This window comes from Aquarana catesbeiana, linkage group LG04 (genome assembly GCF_042186555.1).
Source record: "Aquarana catesbeiana isolate 2022-GZ linkage group LG04, ASM4218655v1, whole genome shotgun sequence".
Taxonomy (NCBI): domain Eukaryota; kingdom Metazoa; phylum Chordata; class Amphibia; order Anura; family Ranidae; genus Aquarana; species Aquarana catesbeiana.
This window is the reverse complement of record NC_133327.1, coordinates 458,535,858-458,555,803: the sequence shown is the minus strand read 5'-3', so window position 1 is coordinate 458,555,803 and position 19,946 is coordinate 458,535,858. Positions and strand designations below refer to the sequence as shown.

Below are 19,946 nucleotides of genomic sequence, written 5' to 3'. Positions count from 1 at the left end.
TGACCATTGGGACTTTCCCAACTGTGTCGGGGTGATCCATGGGAAGCATGTCCGCATTGTGCCACCACCCCATTCGGGGTCTTATTTCTACAACTATAAGGGGTTCCATAGTGTAGTTTTGATGGCGGTGGTCTCGGCACAATTGGAATTTATGTTCGTGGACGTGGGGAAGAATGGCCAGATGTCTGACGGAGGAGTCTTTGCACAGACCAAGCTGTGCCAGCGTCTCTAGACTGGTGGCCTGGGATTGCCACCTGATGACCAGAATGTTGATGGACTCCCCTCAGTTTTTATCACTGATGAAGCGTTTGCTCTTGGCGAGCACTTAATGAGGCTGTTCCCCCAAAGGACACTCACCCCTGAGAGGAGGGTATTTAATTACCGGCTGGCCAGAGCAAGAAGAGTTGTGGAGAATGCCTTTGGGATTCTGGCCAGCCCGTTCCGTTTGTTCCTCTCGGCCATAAATCTGGCGGACTATAAAATAAATCATGTCATACTGGCTTGCTGCATTCTCCATAATTTTTTGAGAAGACATTCAGCTACATATATGACCTCTGTTGGGCCTGAGGCCGGACTTGTAGTTGACCAAACACTCACAGGCCTGGAAATTGGCCGTATTGGCTTGGCCCCCCAAACCACACGTCAAGTGCGTGACCGATATGTGAATTATTTTAATGGTCGGGGGGCCATTGCTATTCAACAAGAGCTCTAATTTCTTTAAAAAATAAAGAAAATGTATTTTTACAAAAATATCTTGATTTTATTCTTGTTTGCATTTAGTTTTGTCTGTCTCCTAGTGCATTTGTAGTGGCAAGTGCATTTCCCTTTAGTTAATAAGGCCCTTTGTCACTGTAACCACACAAAAATTAGCAAAACATCTTATTGATAATCAGCCACACACATTGTAGTAGTAAAAACATTTTACTGTGTGCACATTGAAAGGTGCATTTTTTGAAAAGGTGTTTTTTTTTTTTTTTTTTTTTTTTTTTTTTTGGTAAAATTTATTTTTTTTTTTTTTTTGGTTATTTTAGGCATATTTCCTCAAAAATAGACCTTTTGTACAAAATTATAATTGACAACAGTGTTTTTAAAAACATACAAAAAAAACAAAAGAACTTACAATGTTCAACATGTTAACGGTGCTGCTGATGTCCCCCTTGTAAAGCCGACAATTTGAAGCTGCTCAAAATTGGGTATTAAAAAAGGTTCAAGTCAACATGTGCTATCTCCCATCATGGGGGCGCAATGTACGTGTTTTGTGTGTGCAATCCATTTGTTCCTCTCACAAACAAACATTTTCATGATGAAGGGGTTGCAAACACAAAACAAGTACATTGATATCGCCTGATGGAAGATAGCACCGTGTGCATCTGCAAATTTTATCTTTTTTTAGGAAAAAACTTCAAAAATTTAACTATACACAAACTTGACAATAAAATGAAGAACATGATTGATGTTTTTAGGCTAAACGTTATTATATTCTGCCCAAAACATCAATCATGTTCTTCATTTCCTGTTGCATGGTGTCCAGCCGATTCCTCATGCTGTCAATTTGGTCACGCATTCGATCAATTTGGCCATTCCACAACATTATCTGGCCAATAAGTCTTTGTGCACTGTCTGTGCTAAATTGCTCTTCCGCTTGGCCTTTCACAACCAGAACCTCACCTAAAATGTGTTGCAAAAAAAAATGGGTTAAAATATGGACGCATAAATAGATTTCCTTAAGCTGGGGTGTCAGCCACTCACTTGGTGGGGTTGAAATGTCGCACACTTCCTCCACCTCTCCTTCCTCCAGCTCGTCGGGTGGGCATGGTCTTGGGCTGGGGCTTGGGGTAATGTCAGCTTCAGGCTGGTGACTTGGGGGGGTCCTGGGATCCTTGGACTGTTTGAGTCTTTTCTCCCCTATGATAATTAAACAAAAGGTATAGTTAAAACACAGTGAGATTTATTTTTCAAAAAATTATTATGAAACGTTGGTTATGAGTTGGGGACAATTGACATTTTTTGGCCACAAAAATTTAGAAGACAGGATGAAAATTCTCTCTGAACAACAATTAAAAACAATACACATTTTCATGCAAGTTTCACAGATGCAGACACCTCAATGATATCCTATGTGTATTACCCCTCAAAAATTTCTTTATGGTCACATAGTACACAGTGCTCGTGAGTCCAGATGTGGAACCAGCTGCTGTGTCCTGTCCTTACGTTACACTGAATCATTTTTGAAGAAGCATTATATTTTCAAACACATCTACACCACATCACCACATTTTTGGAATCCGACAAATTCTCAAGACCTAAATGTACGTCCAACCCTGTACCATCGTTTTTGGCGAAAAAAATACATCATTTTCATAGTATCGTATGTATTTTACAAAGAATGGTCTTTACGAACGATGCTGTATAAACGACAAAAATATGGATCAGCATGCAAGTTAAGTATCTCAGTAGGAACACACAAGTACTTACTTTTTTTAAGCAGCTTCTTTATTCGCCAATATTGTTCTGGCTCACTACTTTTGATGTCAGACCACCATTTCCTCAATTGTTCTTTCGACCGTTTAGTGCCAAATTTTGCTTCTAGAGCGGTGACAACTGAGGCCATTATTTTGTCCTTCCGCATGTTCGGGCGTGTGTACGGTCCCTTTTTCCCATCGTAGTCCTCCCTTCTCAATATGGACACCATCTCCACCATCTCTTCAAAAGCCATGTTGGTGGCCTTATATCTCCTCCTGGATGTGGATGGTTGTGGCTCAGGGCTTTCCTCCGCGCTATTTCCACTTAATCTCTCCGCCATCTTTCTCTATATACTCCCACTGCGCAATGAAGAGTGAAGGGGCGGGGACAAATCCGTACTAAAGAACGTCGGGGGCGGGTGACGCAGGCGGAGCATGACACATGCGCAGTGTATATATTACAATGGCCTACGTATGTCCGTGCGGAAGTAGCGAACGTCAGAAACGAAGGTAAGATTAAACATGGGTGTGTGTGTGTGTGTTGAATGTTTTTGTGTGTGTGTGTGTGTATATATGTGTCCCCTAGATTCTGCCAAAAATAATCCTGGGAGTTCTGACTGACATTACAGTTTTTATCTTGTGTCTTGTCTTTCAGCAAAAATGAATCCCTTTAAGGAGGCTGATTTTTTTGTCAAGATTCATTGATTTGTATCAGGAAAACAAAAACCTGTGGGAGGTCAAACACCCATTATATTTCAATAGAGATGTGAGGAAGGCAACACTGGGCACACTTTTGGAATTTGTAAAGACTCGAGTCCCCCAGGCAGACCTCAAGTTTGTGGACAAGAAAATTGGTATCTTGCGCAACATGTACAAGCGGGAACACAATAAGATCCAGGAGTCGCTCAGATCCGGAGCAGCAGCCGACCAAGTTTATGTACCCAAGCTGTTGTACTACCAAAAACTGTGATTTCTAGATGACCAGACAGAAACAAGGCAGTCACTTTCGACCCTTCCCTCCACCTCCACCCCAGCTGGGGAGTCCCAGGAAGAACTGGGCCCTTTTCATCCTTGATGAAGTGGATGCGCCCAGCTTCAGCCAGGTATCCTTTTTTGTTGAATTTGTGATTGTGTAAATATTAATGATGTAAACGTCTCAAATTTTTAAGTGCTTCATAAAAAATGACTTCATCACAAATATTAATACGTAGACATATCACTAGACAGTAGTGGCCAAAAATATACTAACTTCAGATATTGGTGCTGGAATAATGGTGGGGTCAAATAGATAGCCTTTACTATTTGTTTAGAATTATATTTGCAAGTCATGAGTTTAAAATTGTGTGTGACTGCGTAACCCAAAATTACAACTATGTCCCTTTTTTTTTACCCAGGATGAGCTCAGCCAGGAGGAGGCCTTGCCCAGTGGGAGAGAGGAGGAGGCCTTGCCCAGTGGGAGAGAGGAGGAGGCCTTGCCCAGTGGGAGAGAGGAGGAGGCCTTGCTCAGTGGGAGAGAGGAGGAGGCTGTGGCTGGGCCCAGTAGAAGTCGCACGGAGTGTCAGGTGCCTCCCCTCCGCATTACCACCAAAAGGCCAAGAAAAATGACACAAACTGAGGAGGAATCCCTAGCCCTCATTCGTGAAGCGAGCAAAATCATAAGCACACCACCCAATGCAGAGGAGGTGTATGGGACATATTTGGCCAGCAGATTGCTGGAACTGGAAAAGGGGCAAAGCCTCCTCTGTGAGGATTTGATTTTTCAGGCCTATCAGAAGGGCTTGAGAGGGGAGCTTACTGCTAAAACACATCTAGCAGATGAAGCCACTCCTCCTCCTCCTGCCCCAAGTACACCACCAGAGGCACAGCCTCCGAGGAAGGCTGCAGAGAAGCGTGGAAGGAAGGCTGCAGAGAAGCATGCAGGGAAGGCTCCACGGAAGAGTCGAAAGTGATCGCCTGGCTTCTGTCTGGTCTGACTGTGCTCCCTAGTCGCAAGATACCAATTTTCTTGTCCTAAAACTTGATGTGTGTCCTGGGGGACGAAAGGCTTCACAGATTCCAAAAGTGTCTCCAGTGTTGCCTTCCTCATTTTTTTGGCCAAAAATAAATGGATTTTTTATTTACCTTACATTATTGACTATGTGTTTGGATTTCAAAACGACATTTGGTTTGGGAGTAGGCAAGTACAGTTCAAAAAGACTATGTGTGTTTTTTCAAAAAGGCTAAATCATTTAGAAAATCAAGTGCAAAGTACTAGTGAAAAGTGCAATTTAGAAATTGCACTGCAAGTGCACTTGTTGGAAGTGCAGTCGCTGTAAATCTGAGGGGAAGAGCTGAAATGAGGGGAAGCTCTGCTGATTTTATCATACAATCATGTGCAAGAAAAAGGTTGTTGTTTTTTTTTTTGTGGTTCCTTGCATGTGCCCCTCGGATCCACAGCGAATGCACTTCCAAATGCTCTTTCTGTGCAATTCCAAGTACAATTTGCACTTGTAGTGAAAAATGAATTTGCCTTTGGAAAATAAACCCCCCTATGTCTAATTAACAAGGGACACCAACCTCATTAAGGTTCATTAAAACAACACAAAATATTAAGGTTATTGTGGTAACTTGAACCTCCAAAAGTAAAAAAAAAAAAAAAAAAAAATTTTGAATAATTTAGCAAACATTGTAAAATAGATAGTGTTTAAATCTAAAAAAAGAAAGATGAGTCCAAAATCTAATTTAATACTTTATTTATGGAGATCTGGCTTTATTAAAATATCATATTAGTCATGGCATGAGGATAAATCATGAAGAAAGTAGTTTGTGAGAACTCTGTGTGAATATAAAGCAGCAAAACAACTTCATTCCTCTCGCATTGTAAAGAAAAAAAAGCGCTGTGTTAAAAGATCACAGAAGAGGAATGTGCTAGCTTCAATATGAAGGCTAGTTTTACCAGACCGAGCGCTTCCGTCTTGTACTTACTTCAGAGCATGCGTGAGTTTTGGTCCGTTGGACTAGCACACACACGACCGGTTTGTCCGCTAGAAAGCAAAGTCCGTCGGATAGATTTGAAACATGTTTCAAATCTAAGTCAGTCCAACTTTTGAGAAAACAAAGTCCGCTGGAGCCCACACACGATCGAATTGTCCGACCAGATCCGGTACGCCGGACCAAGTCTGCCGTAAAGTCCGCTCTTGTGTATGCGGCATAAGTCTTCTAGGGAGGATGGTGTCCTCCTTCGAGGCAGTGCCCTATGCCCAGTTCCATTCCAGGCCTTTATAACAAGACTTCTTGTTGGCTTGGAACAGAAAAGGACAAGCCCTGGATTATCCAATGTTCTTATCTCCTCGGGCATGCTTAAGCCTAAACTGGTGGTTGCAGGATCAGAACCTGTGAAAGGGAAAATCCTTCCTCCCGATAACTTGGAGAGTACTGCTTACAGATGCCAGTCTCTCAGGCTGGGGAGTGACCCTAAAGGGGCTCACAGATCAGGGGAAATGGTCAAGGACAGAACAAATCCTGCCCATCAACATCCTGGAATTACGGGCAGTATGTCTGGCCCTACGGTTCTGGACGGTGAAGCTTCAGGACTGCCCTATCAGGGTTCAGTGCGACAATGTCACTGCAGTGGCCTATATAAACCACCAAGGCGGTACCAGGAGTCGTTCAGCTCTGAAGGAGGTGAACCACATACTAGCCTGGGCAGAGGAACAGGTGCCGATTCTATCGGCAGCCCATATCTCGGGAGTAGAAAACTGAAAGGCAGATTATCTCAGCCGCCAGCAGATCTGCCCGGGGGAATGGTCCCTACACCCAGGGGTGTTCCAGGAAGTTTGCTAGCCTTTGGGATGGCCAGAGGTTGACCTACTGGCATCCAGGTTCAACAACAAGCTACAGCCGTTTGTGTCCCGAACAAGAGATCCTCTGGCAAGGATTCGGAGAGAGGGGGTTCCAGTCATTCTGGTGGCACCAGCCTGACCCAGAAGGCCCTGGTTCCCGGAGATTGTGAGACTGACAATAGATGGGCCATAGACGCTTCCACGTCACCCCGATCTACTGTCTCAAGGTCCTATATTCCACCCCAATTTACAGTCATTACATTTGGCGGCATGGCTATTGAAGCCAGGGTGTTAAAGGACCGTGGCATCTCGGGACCAGTGGTGTCTACGCTAGTTAATGCTAGAAAAGCTGTCGCTAGGAAGATCTATAATAAGGTCTGGAAGACTTATATTGCTTGGTGTGAAGCCAAAAAATGTCATCCTCGGAAATACATGTAGGGAGAATTCTCTCTTTTCTACAGTTGGCTGTGGAAATCAGATTGGCTTTGAGTACAATCAGAGGTCAGATTTCGGCCCTGTCGGTATTCTTCCAAAGGCCTTTAGCCTCCCACTCGCTGGTCCAAAACTTTTTGCAGGGGGCAACTCGTTTGCTTCCCCCCATTATTTCGCCTATGTGTCCTTGGGACTTGAATTTGGTGCTGTCTGTGTTACAGAAACAACCATTTGAGCCTATCAAGGAAATTCCATTAGACTTGCTGTCACACAAGCTAGCCTTCCTGATGGCCATCACCTCAGCTACAAGGGTGTCGGAGTTGGCGGCCCTTTCGTGCAGGGAACCATACTTGATCCTTCACCATGACAGGGTCATGTTACAACCTGTTCCATCCTTTTTGCCAAAAGTGGTATCAGCCTTTCATTTAAATCAGGAAATTATTTTGCCTTCTTTTTTTCTCTCTGCCTCGCTCGGTGGAAGAGAGATGACTGCATTCCTTGGACGTTGCCTGGGCAGTCAAGGAATGCAAGTCAAATTATTTGTCTAGATCTGCGGATCAGACTCCTTTTTTGTTTTGAAAAGGAAAAATAAAAATAAAAAACTAAATGACCATGACACACCAAACAGAGTAAACTACAAAAAAGTTTATTAAGCTATGCAAAGCTGAACACAGAAAAAAAATAGTACACAACCACCCCTAAAAGCTTTTCTAGGAGGGATTATATACTGTTTACAGGGAGGGTACAGATAGATTGGTGGGATCCCCTACCGGTATTCCCACCATAAATGTCTTTTAGGGGTGGTTGTGTACTATTTTTTTTCTGTGTTCAGCTTTGCATAGCTTAATAAACTTTTTTTGTAGTTTACTCTGTTTGGTGTGCCTTGGTCATTTTAGTTTTTTTATTTTTATTTTTCCTTTTCATATATAGTTTTTTGATCACACCCCCTTTAATATATGTGGTGAGTACTACTATATTCCTATCCTGATGGGATTCCCATTCTTTCATATTTTCCTTTTTTGTTTTACCAAAAGGACCCAAGGAGGGACAGGCAGCTTCCAAAGCTTCCATTGCCAATTGGGTCCGTCAGTTGGTCATTCAGGCCTATGGTCTGAAACATAAAGCTCCTCCCTTTAGGGTGAGAGCTCATTCTACCAGGGGTGTAGGAACCTCCTGGGCTTTTTGCCATCAGTTATCTGTGGCTCAGATTTGTAAGGCTGCTACCTGGTCTTCAGTGCATTCGTTCACAAAATGTTATCAAGTGGATGTTTGAGCAGCCGAGGATTCAACTTTTGGCCGCAATGTACTGCAGGCTGCCGTATAAGTTCTGATGGCTATTGTTTGGCAGGGTGTCTCTTTCCCCTCAAGGCTATTGCTCTGGGACGTCCCAGCAGGTAATGAATATTAGCCTAACTCTGTGTCCCATGATGTATGAAAAAGAAAATAGGATTTTATCATACATGCCTGTAAAATCCTTTTCTTTGAGTATATCATGGGACACAAGTCCCTCCCCTCTTTTTTGAGGATTCAGTGTTTGCTACAAAACTGAAGTACTTTCTGTATGGGAGAGGTTATATAGGGATCACTTCCTGTCTAAAGATCTTTGGTCTACCAGTGTCCATTCACCTTGTGATAGTGATGTGATATTGAAGTATAACTTAGCAGGTAATGAATATTAGCCTAACTCTGTCCCATGATATACTCAAAGAAAAGGATTTTACAGGTAAGTATGATGAAAAAATCCTATTTTTGCCCCTGTACAAATCATTTGGTAAGAGCTCATCTGGAATATGCAGTTCAGTTTTGGGTACCAGTTCACAAAAATTATATTCAGAAACTGGAGAGTGCGCAGAGAAGGGCAACCAAACTGATAAGAGGTATGGAGGATCTCAGGTAAGGAAAGCGGAAAGATTAGAGGAACTGAATTTATTCTCTCTTGAGAAGAAATTAGGGGGATATGATCAAAAAGGTAATCACAGAGGACAAGTGGGTACTCTTTACATCTGTAGGGAAAAAGAGGTTTAACTTCCAAATATGGAAAGACTTCTTCATAATAAGAGCTGCGAAGATGTGGAATAGACTCCCACAAGAGCTGTACTGGCCAGCTTGTTTGTTTTTTGTTTTTTTGTTTTGTTTTTTTTTTTTAAATCCTGCGTTCTTTCCTGCACAAAAAAATATAACTAGATGCTAATATTTATAGATAAAGTTGTTCCATGAAATATTCCTCAGGAAGGAGTTTTTTACACTGCTGAAGCAAATTGGATTCTGCTTTCTTTTTTTTTTTTTTTGCCTTTCTCTGGATCAACTGTGGATATAGGATTCTGCATATGGAGGTTTTCTATTAGTGTGTGTGTTTTTTTTCGTGTTTTGCTCTGTGGGTTGAACTGGATGGACTTGCGTCTTTTTTCAACCAGACTAACTATGTAACTATAATTTGTCTGGTGCTAAAAAAAAAAAAAAAAAAATAAGTCTGAGTGTAACAAGAATTAGTGAGAGGTTGAAGAAGTTTGTTCTGTGGATGAATAACTTGGAAAGAAGGGGTTTTTATGAGAGGGAATAGCAGAGGGAGTTAGGAAGGTCTGGTCAAAGTAAGGTCTCCAGATTAAGGGATGTTGTGAATTGGTGTTTTAGCAGTGCAACTCAAATTCCAACATATTTTCCATACCTGGGAATCCCAGGTGCTGTGTAAGCACTCGTATAGCGAGTTACCATATTTGATGGTGTCTCTGTATTATGGATTCTAGTGGTTAAAGGGGTTGTTAAGTCAGAAGATTTTTTTATCTTAATGCATTAAGATAAAAAGCCGTCTGTGCGCAGCAGCCCCCTCGGCCCCCCTAATACCCGAGCCCCATCTCTGTCCAGTGATGTCCACGAGTGTCTTGGCCATCTGGGACTCTCCCTCCTGATTGGCTGAGACACAGCAGCGGCGCCTTTGGCTCCTGCTGCTGTCAATCAAAGTCAGCCAGTCAGGAGAGAGAGGGGCGGGGTCGAACCACAGCTCCGTGTCTGAATGAACACACAGAGCCTCAGCTCGGCTTGGGTGCCCCCATAGCAAGCTGCTTGCTGTGGGGGCACTCAACAGGAGGGAGGGGCCAGGAGCACAGAGGAGGCACCCGAGAAGAGGAGGATCTGGGCTGCTCTGTGCAAATCCACTGCAACAGAGCAGGTAAGTATAACATGTTATTTTCATAGAAAAAAAAAATGAGACTTTACAATCACTTTAAGGTTTAAATGCGTTTTATTAATTCATTATGAAAGTATAGCACATGCTTGAATGGTGGGGAGATGTTTTTTCCTTTTCTGTACTATTAAGCAGTGTTGCTGTTAGAATATGCTGAGTATGTTTTTACATCCATTTGTACAGGCCTTTAAGAAGGGGACTCAAGACGCAAATCAGGTGATTTAAAGGGATACTTTTTTGTAAGTTTGAATAGGAGTAGATTGACCTGCCAGAAAATGTGTTAAGCAGGCAAAACTGGAGAATATGGAAGGTACAGACTCTTGAGAACTGTATATGTATTATACACCTATTAGCCATAACATTATGACCACTGACAGGTAATATTTTGTTACACTGGCATCTGAAAATTTGTGGGATATATTAGGCAGAAAGTTAACATGTTGTCCATGAAGTTGATGTGGTGAAAGCAGAAAAAAAATGGGCATTGCAGTTTGTTGTGAATGGGCCTGTAAAGCCCATGGTGACCTATGTACACAGACAAAAGCTTCTGCAATGGTCACATGAACATCAGAACTGGACAACAGAGCAATGGAAGAAGGTGGCCTTGGTCTGATGTATCATGTTTTCTTTTACATCATGTGGATGGTCGGTATTAGGATGCGGTATAAGAAGGAACCTTTTCTGTATTTGGAGATGAAATCTCTTTTCCTCCTAGGTGTAAAGATTGTCCCCTTGTCCTCTGTGTTGACGGTAATATGAATAACTCCACACCAAGTTAACTATATGGACCCCTTATATATTTGTACATGTTGATCATATCCCCCCTTATCTCCTCTTCTCAAGAGAGAATACATTCAGTTCCTCTAATCTTCCCTCATAGCTGAGCTCCTCCATACCTCTTATCAGTTTGGTTGCCCTTTTCTGCACTTTCTCCAGTTATCCGATATACTTTTTGAGAACTGGTGCCCAAAACTGAACTGCAAATTCAAGATGAGGTCTTACTAATGATTTGAACAGGGGCAAAATGATATCTCTCTCTGGAGTCTATACCTCTCCTAATACAAGAAAAGACTTTGCTCGCTTTGGAAACCACAGTTTGGCATTGCATGCTATTAAATGGATTCCCCCAAGTGTACTCCCCTTAGTATGTATGAGGCATGCAAATTCTTAGCCCCCAAGTGCATAACTTTACATTTATCTACATTAAGCCTCATCTGCCACATAGTCGCCCAATTAAACAGTGCATTGAGGTTGTCTTGTAAGTTGGAGATTCTGTAAAGGCTGTTATTCCACTGCATAGTTTGGTGTCCTCTGTAAACACTGAAATGGTACTTTTAATCCCAGACCCTATATCATTTATAAATATATTAAACAGTAAGGGTCCCAACTTACCTCCTCTGTGTAATGGTTTTGCACAGAGCAGTCAAGATACTCCTCTTCTTGGGTCCCTCTTCAGTGCTCCTGGCCCCTTCCTCCTGTCCAGTGCCCCCACAGCAAGCAGCTTACTATGGGGGCACCCAAGCCGAGCCACAGCTCCCTGTGTCCATTTAGATACTGAGCCTCGGCCCCGTCCCCGTCCCCGTCCCGTCCCCTTTCTCTCCTCATTGGCTAACTGACTTTGACAGCAGCGGGAGCCAATTGTACTGCCTTGCCGTCTCAGTCAATGAGGAGGAGAGTCCCAGGAAGCCGAGACACTCCTGCAACATCGCTGGATCTAGTCAGGTAAGTATTAGGGGGGCTGCTGCACACAGAAGGCTTTTTATCTTCATGCATAGAATGCATTAAAGGAGTTGTAAAGGCAGAAGGTTTTTTATCTTCATGCATGAAGATGAAAAACCTTCTGTGTGCAGCAGCCCCCCTAATAATACTTACCTGAGGTCCCTCTCTGTCCAGCATGGTCCACCAGTGTCTCAGCCATCCATAATTCTCCTTTCTGATTGAGACACAGCAGTGGTGCTATTGCTTCTCGCTGCTGTCAATCAAACTCAGCTAGCCAATCAGGGGAGAGAGGGGGCGGGGCTCTGTGTCTGAATGGACACATGGAGCTGTGACTCGGCTTGGGTGCCCACATAACAAACTGCTTGCTGTGGGGGCACTGAACAGGCGGGAGGGGCCAAGAGCTCCATTAAGCAACAAATAAAATCCAGCGGTGATTAAATAGCGCCAAAATAAAGCTCTATTTGTGTGAAAAAATGATAAAAATTTCATTTGGGGACAGCGTTGCATGACTGCGCAATTATCATTCAATGTGTGACAGCGCTGAAAGCTAGAAATTGGCCTGGGCAGGAAGTGTCCAGTATTGAAGCAGTTAAACAATGTTTTTTGTTGACCAAGTTACTTATGCTACCACATAGTTTTTTGTCCCCTGTTCAGGTTGGTGTGCTGTTTCATTTGTCTTTTGATGGATTGTTTGATCATTGCTACGTTTGCTGATTGAGACCCATGGCTCCTTCTGATAGCACTTTCCTCCACTTAGTAGTACTTATCTGCAGTGGTCTGGAGCACCAGGTTGTTCTCGCCTTGGTCATGGCAATTTGCAAATTGATGGGCTTGTTTATCATTTGGCCTTCATTTAGGCACTGTTGCAGTATGATGTACACTGTGTTGCTTTTCTTAGTGGCTTTTGCCCACCCCTCAGTTCAGTGGCCCACCCGGGGGGGGGGTTTGGAGTTGCGGGCACACATTGGGGAGGGGGGGGGTGTCAGGCCAGCTATCGGGGATGGGACAAGGCAGGGCGGGTGCACTGTAGCTGTGCTGGCTCTATATTTGTGCGTGTAAGCAGCGGCTGCTCCTCTATGTTATTCAGCTCACAGTCAGGCTCTTTACTGCCACCTCTGGCTGCTTCCTGCATGTGCCCCCTCGTGTGTACTATATTTTGGATTGCAGCTCCTCTCTTGTCTCAGAGGGACATATAGAAACAGGACCTGGGACTAGGAAGACCACCTTACCTGGGGGCTGTGAGTACAAGTGAAGGTAGGAGGCTGTTTGTGTACAGGGGGAGGGCAGCTGAGTGTGTGCAGGTAGAGGTGTGTGTGTGTGGGGGGGGGGGGGGGGGGGACTGAGCGTGTACAGGTGTGTGTGTGTGGGGGGGGTGGGAGCAGCTGAGTGTGTACAGGTAGAGGTGTGTGCGTGGGGGGGGACTGAGTGTGTACAGGTATAGTATGGGGGGGGCTGAGTGTGTACAGGTGTGGGGGCAGCTGAGTGTCTACGGGTGTGTTGGGGGCTGAGTGCGTAGAGGTGTGAGGGGGGCTGAGTGCGTAGGGGTGTGACGAAGGGGTTGTGTACGGGTGTGAGGGGGGGCTGAGTGCCTACAGGTGTGTGTGTGGGGGGGGGGGCATCTGAGTGTCTACGGGTGTGTTGGGGGGCTGAGTGCTTCGAGGTGGGGGGGGTGCCAGATATAGGATCTGCCCCGGGTGCCAAATGCTCTAGGTACTCCCCTGCCTCAGTTGGACTGCTTTTGAATGTCCCAGCTGTTCCAGGATCTCTACAAGTCCTACGTCCGTCAATGGACAACAAAGCCAAGGTTTTTGCAGTTACAGTAAAATATTTTTCTTGAACTTTTTCACAGGAGCCTGGAAAGCATTGCACCCACATGTGCAATCACAGGCTCCTGTAAACTCTTCCTCCAGCTGTCTGCCTATATTTCCCCACCATGCTGTCACAGGAGGGGGGACTCTAGGGGTAGCTGCCTAACCCGTAAATACAGGTGTAACATGTTCCTAAAGGTGGACTTAGCCTTTACGTTTACTAGATGTTAACATGTTACACATTAACCTATGGCTAAACCATTGCTTTTTTTATGTTGGAGGGAGTAATGAATATTTAAGACCCCGTCAGGTGTTTTTTTTTTCTGTCTGACTCATTGGGGAAATCTCTTTTCATTTCCTGTCGTTGAAACTCATTAGAAAGTAAGGAAATCTCTTCCAAGAGAGAGGGAAATCCAATAGTTAATCTACAAAACATTGGAGGATTTGCTCGACATACTTCTGGTGACAACTCCAAAATGTTGGATTTTTCATTACTCCTGATGACAACGGGCACCAGAACAAATAGCGATGAAAATATATTATACTTCATTCAGCATTAACACATTTGAAATGTATTCTGACAGCATTATAGAACTGCACACATGACATGAATTGTAAAAGTGTGCTTTGTTAGTAAATGTTTTCCCTAGGGGAACATAATCTTATATAGATAATGAAAGGAAAGTAACTTGTCTACTTGGTATTATGTGCAAGACAAAAGAGTTGGATCCTCACAACGTGCCTGAATGGCTATGAATATATAAAGAGGTACTCTAAGACACAAGCATAGAAAATGTTGTCTTCCATTTTTTATGAGCAAACAAAACAAATAATTAAAACCAACAGAATAAATGTAACTTAATTCTATACAGTGGTAGAGCACTGAAAAATTTGTGATGGTGCTGTTCCACTGGAAAATGACCTCTTTAGGAGAAAATTACTTTACCCGCTAAAAGGTATACTGCAGTAAAATCTCATGAAATGCATACTTGATGTATAGCCTACCTGCCCAGGGCTCCTGTTTCTTTTTTTGTTTTTTTTTTTTGTTTTTTGTTTTTTTTACACCAGGCCACCCAGCTGCTTAAAATATTTGTTTCTCCATATCTAGTGTGGAAATACTTTGTATATTTAAATAACCAATGGGTATGCCTAACTCTCCGCACCATATTTTTCTCAATTCACTTTTCCCATGCTGTATATGGACCAGTGATGCGCCCCCCCCTCAATCTATGCCAGCATCCCTGTACTTGCCACTTCTTGGTTTTCCTGTACTTCTGTAGCCTTCTCTCCCTCTGTTATCTTAGTTCTTGCTATTATTGAGGAGCTAGACAAGGCCTACTTCCACTTACCTACAGTATATTTTGAGCTGACTTTCTGATTTGAATGTCTTCTAAACAGCAGTAGCAGCACACTAATTGATTACACTTGTCTGAAGACAAAAAGGGGATCCTGCCAACTTGCGCAAGGATTTTCATGTTCATCCTGGAGCAACAGGCAAATCTATTGTGTAAACTCCTCTAGTTTGAAACCCGGAAAGGACCCCTTAGATCCTGGCTCCTATAGGCCGATATGTCTTTTGCAATCTGACATGAAAATACTGCCTAAAGTTTTGGCCCTAAGATTGAACAAGGTAATATCATCCATAATACATACGGACCAAGTGGTATTTATGCCTCAGAAGTCTATGGCTATAAATCTACGCAGACTGTTTGTCAATCTAGAGACTCCTCTAGTTTCTGCCAGCAATATCTGAAAAACTGTTGAATCTATACATAGATATGCATGTTGCTAAATCATTAAAATGGACTTTTTTTTTTTTTTTTTTTTTATAGGACAAGAAAGAAGACAGACCTTCTATTATTCTTGGTGTAACTCTTCGAGGAATTCATATTTACCAGGTAATACATTTTTTTTTTCAGAATGGCAGTTATAAGACCTCTTTCCATACAGTAAAAAGGAAAATTTCATTTTCTAAGTTGCACTGGAATTAGAAATAGCAAAATCACATCAGCTTTAGGTATCTAATAAAGGATAAATGTACTATAAGGGGAAAAAAAGCCCTGCCCACTACCTTCGGCTATATATTAAAAACCTAAATGACTTGAGTCAATGCTATAGCTGTATGGCAGGTGCCAGCACATGCTTGGGGCAGCAGAGGATGTAAACAAAGCCACAGGGCCTTAGCCAGTCAGCATACTGTTTGTCAAAACCTGAGGTCTGTAACCTCATCTCCTACATTGATAAAGGGACAAAGGTATGGTGGGCTAGTCACATTTGTTAAAAATACACAGTATCCATTACAAGCAATCTTGCCTTTAACCAGCAGACTTTTAAATAAATGTGGTATATGTTTTTTATATCTTGGAGGAGTTATTATTTTTCTTTTTTGACCAGAAGTTTGTGTATCCTGAGTGGTGCGTATCTGGTGCAACAAGTTCATTTAGTGAATGGTAATTCTGTTTTAGAACCAGGTTTTTGTGAAATTACATCATTGGCAATACCAAGAAAACATATACTGTGATTGCATATATTCGGAAATAAGAAAGGTGTTTAAATTTAAATCTGCTATTTCAAACCAAAATTATGTAACTTTAGAATGATTTCATAATCGTTCTGTCCAATATTTTCTTAGCCCCCCAGTCCTAGGGGCCCACAAGTAAATGCCAAAACCATTGCTGTTTCTTGCTATGAGCAGCACATCTCCAATGAGGCAGGCAGGGCTAGATAGGGAAGAGCAATAGATCAGCTATGCCATTCCATATGAACGCTTATCCAAAACATTGTTGCATATCTGTATATTATAAAACTGCCTTGGTGCCCTACTGTAGATCTATCAGACAGTGCTGATGTCATCACGTCAGTGCTGCCTGAAGTGGAAAGATCCAAAGCTGGGATGCTGGTGGAGTTTAGTCTGCTTTTCCCAGCCTAGCAGAACCCCTCTCATTCTTGGGTCCGCCCCTGCCTAATTTATTACCTTTCCAGCTGCTCCTCCATTGCCTAGTGCAGAATACCGAGTCCTGTTAATTACTTCACTGTGCAGCATCCTGCAGCAGGACAGGACAAAAACAGATGGGAGCAAAGAACGGTTCTTTGTTCTCACCTATTTTTAGTCCCTCTCCAGTCAATCCACTGTTGCTCAGCACAGCAGACTGACTCCTTTTAGGCCCCTCCACTGTTCAAGATTTCAGTAGCATCTCACAACACCAACAGGTGCTGGACCTTGGATTTGGTGCCGCATTTTCTTGTCTCTCTTCTCTTATGTCCTGACAATTGGGTAAAGGAGACAAACAGGAAAGTGTAAGGTTTAACCACTTCCCAACCAGCTCACGGGGCAGCCCTGCGCGAACCGACGTACAGGTACATCGACTCCTTTAAGAGCCTTAGCAGGCATGCATGCGCGCTGCACAGTGGGGGACCCGATCCGTGTGGCCTGGCGTTTCCGATGCCTACTGGCCACCTGTGATCGTGGGCACGAGAGCCAGATCAGGGATCTGTGTGTGTGAACACACAAATCCCTGTTCTGTCAGGGGAGGAGAGACAGATTGTCTGCTCCTAAAGGTTAGGAACAGCGATCGATCTCCTCCAGTGAGTCCCATACCCCCACATTAGAAACACCTAGCAGGGAACACATTTAACCCCTTGAGCGCCCCCCTTGTTAACCCCTTCCCTGCTAGTGACATTTACACAGTAATCAGTGCATTTTTATAGCACTGATCGCTGTATAAATGTCAGTGGTCCCAAAAAAGTGCCAAAAGTGTCCGATCTGTCCGCCGTAATGTCGCAGTCCCGCTAAAAATCGCAGATCGCCGCCGTTACTAGTAAAAAATAAATGATAAAAATGCCATAAATCGATCTCCTATTTTGTAGATGCTATAAATTTTGCGCAAACCAATCAATATACGCTTATTGCGATTTTGGTTAAAAAAAAAAAATATATATATATATAATATATATGAATACATATTGCCCTAAACTGATGAATAGATTAAAAAATTGGGATATTTATTATCGTAAAAAATATAGAATTTTTTTTTTTGTTTATAGCAAAAAATAAAAACCGTAGAGGTGATCAAATACCAGCAAAACAAAGCTCTATTTATGGGAAAAAAGGACGTAAATTTTGCTTGGGTACAGTGTCGCACGACTGCGCAATTGTCAAAGCGACGCGGTGCCGTATCGCAAAAAATGGCTTGGTCATTAAAGTGGTTGCATACCCGCACATGGAAAAAAAAAACACAAACCCCTGTAAGGCAAAGGCATAATGAGCTAGTATGCGCCGCGAGTTCTCTGTATCACATCCCGGTCCACGCCGAGGGAGCTGACATCTTGCCCTCTGCGTTTCTTCCGGGTTCACGGCTTCGGCGCTGTGAGTGGCCCGAGCCGCAATGACGTCACTCTTGCGCATGCATGCGGGAATATTTTTTCCGGCAAGTTTCGGTAGCGCCTGCCGGACCTTCAGCCGAGGCTTCACAGCACATATGCCGCTGATGTCAGTGGCTGCATGCACAGTGAATATCTCCTAAACCTTACAGGTTTAGGAGATATTCATTTTACCTACAGGTAAGCCTTATTATAGGCTTATCTGTAGGGAAAAAAAAAAAAAAACTGGGTATACAACTGCTTTAAGGTGGCAAATCCTTTCGGGGCTGAAGTGGTTAAACACCTCTAAATCCAAAATTTTAAATTGTTTTGTCTATAGTTTGGGCTTCACCTCCATGTAGTGGCCAGGTATTTTCCTGAAATACCTTAATCAGGAAAATATCATAGTAGATGGGGCTAGCGATCAGTGATAGGAAATAAATTGGGCAAATAAAAAGGATTATTCATGATGGCTGTGCAAATGCATGAGACATTCTCACAGACAATTTTTTAATTAGGGCCCTTACGTTATATGGGAATATGTAGTATATTGGTTTTTATTGTCAAGTATTGAAGTTGTGAATGCTTTTTATTTTATTTATTTTTATGCAGGAAATTGATCATATTCGTCAACTTCTCTATGATTTCCCGTGGTCAAATGTGGGGAAGCTTACATTTCTTGTAAGTAGATGAAACTTATAGTTTATTCTTATTTTAGATTTGTGGATTTTACTTGCTCTTAATGACCCAGGTCTAATGTGTTGCATTTTGTTAGTAGTTTTCCCTTTTATTTAAACATTAATATATTTTATATATTTTTTTAAGTTTGCTAATTTTTTTTAGGAAAATACCAATTTCTTAAACTGATGATTTGTATCTATACAATATTAGTTTTTTTTTTTTTTTTTTTTTTTTTCTTGCTTTCACGGATTCCAAACCATTAATGGTTTTTAACTATATTGTTCATGTCAACATTATTCATGGTTAAAGTAAAGGAATATTGGACCCACATTAAGTCTATGTACATAACACATAGTTCTTGACTATTAACGTTTTACACTATTGAGTGAACATTTTCTTTGTTATTTCTGTTTTTGTATTTTGGTGTGTACAGTATGCAAGACTTTAAATAAACTATTCCTAGAATATAAGGCTTTTCTATCAGACATTACATTTGCTAAGAAATAGTTTTGTATAGTTACTTCTGTTTATTTTCTGGAGTTTCTAAAATACATGTAATTTTGTTTGAAGGGTAAGAAATTTGAGATTCAACCTGATGGATTGCCGTCAGCACGGAAACTGGTTTACTACACAGGCTGTCCCTTCCGATCACAACACCTTTTGCATCTGCTCAGTAATAGTCATAGACTGTATCTAAATATACAACCTGTGCTAAAAGAAATTAAGAAAGTGGAAGAAGCAGAAGGTATGTGTTAACTTGTATCAATATATATAAATATTTTATACTCAATCCAACACCAAATTTGGGGGTATGTAGTTGAATCCATAATGTGTCCTGTTCCATGTTATTTGAGTTACAGTTTTAAACTCAACATGACAGGCCTCTTACAGATTAGGTGCAAAATCATTTTTAAAAGTCAGTTATCTGCATAGCAGCACAACCTACAATGCTCTGCTCCCCCTATATATTTAAGGCAGCTGATAATGCTTGGGGAGGCTTAGAACGACCCTGCTTCATATACGTGTTAAGCCTAGTACACACTGGTAGTTTTTTTTTTCGTTCAACCAAACAGAGCTAAACGAAAAAAACTGACAGCTCAGGAGGAGCCACTGTACTAAGTATCCAATGTTAGTACAGTGATCTCCCCTGATGCTCTATTGTGTTCCGACAGGGGGATCCCCCCCCACTAAGACACTCCTGTCAGCTCTCTCAGCCATTGGCTGAGAACGCTCATTGACCTTTTTCAGCCATGCCCCTTCGACAGAAGCCAGCCAAATGGCCAGCTTCTATCGGACCGACTGCATTGAACCGGCCAATGTACTAGGCTTTAAAGGACAAACTTGGTACTGATGCATTAAACCTGGAATTAGTGTGGAGCTGTTATACTATGACAAGCTTCATGTTTCATTTGAAAGAATAAAAGTAGTTGTGAACACACAGATACAAAGCAGCCAGCATTGAGGCCGTTTGTAAGTAGGAGTC

The 19,946-nt window shown here is 42.4% G+C and overlaps 1 protein-coding gene across 1 annotated transcript in view; it reads left to right on the top strand.

The window, feature by feature from the left end:
- FRMD1 (FERM domain containing 1) overlaps positions 1–19,946 on the top strand; it is a 112,365-nt gene that overhangs the window by 79,853 nt on the left and 12,566 nt on the right. The window contains exons 8-10 of the mRNA XM_073627537.1: positions 15,256–15,321; positions 18,395–18,463; positions 19,034–19,208. Coding sequence (XP_073483638.1) covers positions 15,256–15,321; positions 18,395–18,463; positions 19,034–19,208 — 310 coding nt within the window. The remainder of the gene's footprint in view (positions 1–15,255; positions 15,322–18,394; positions 18,464–19,033; positions 19,209–19,946) is intronic.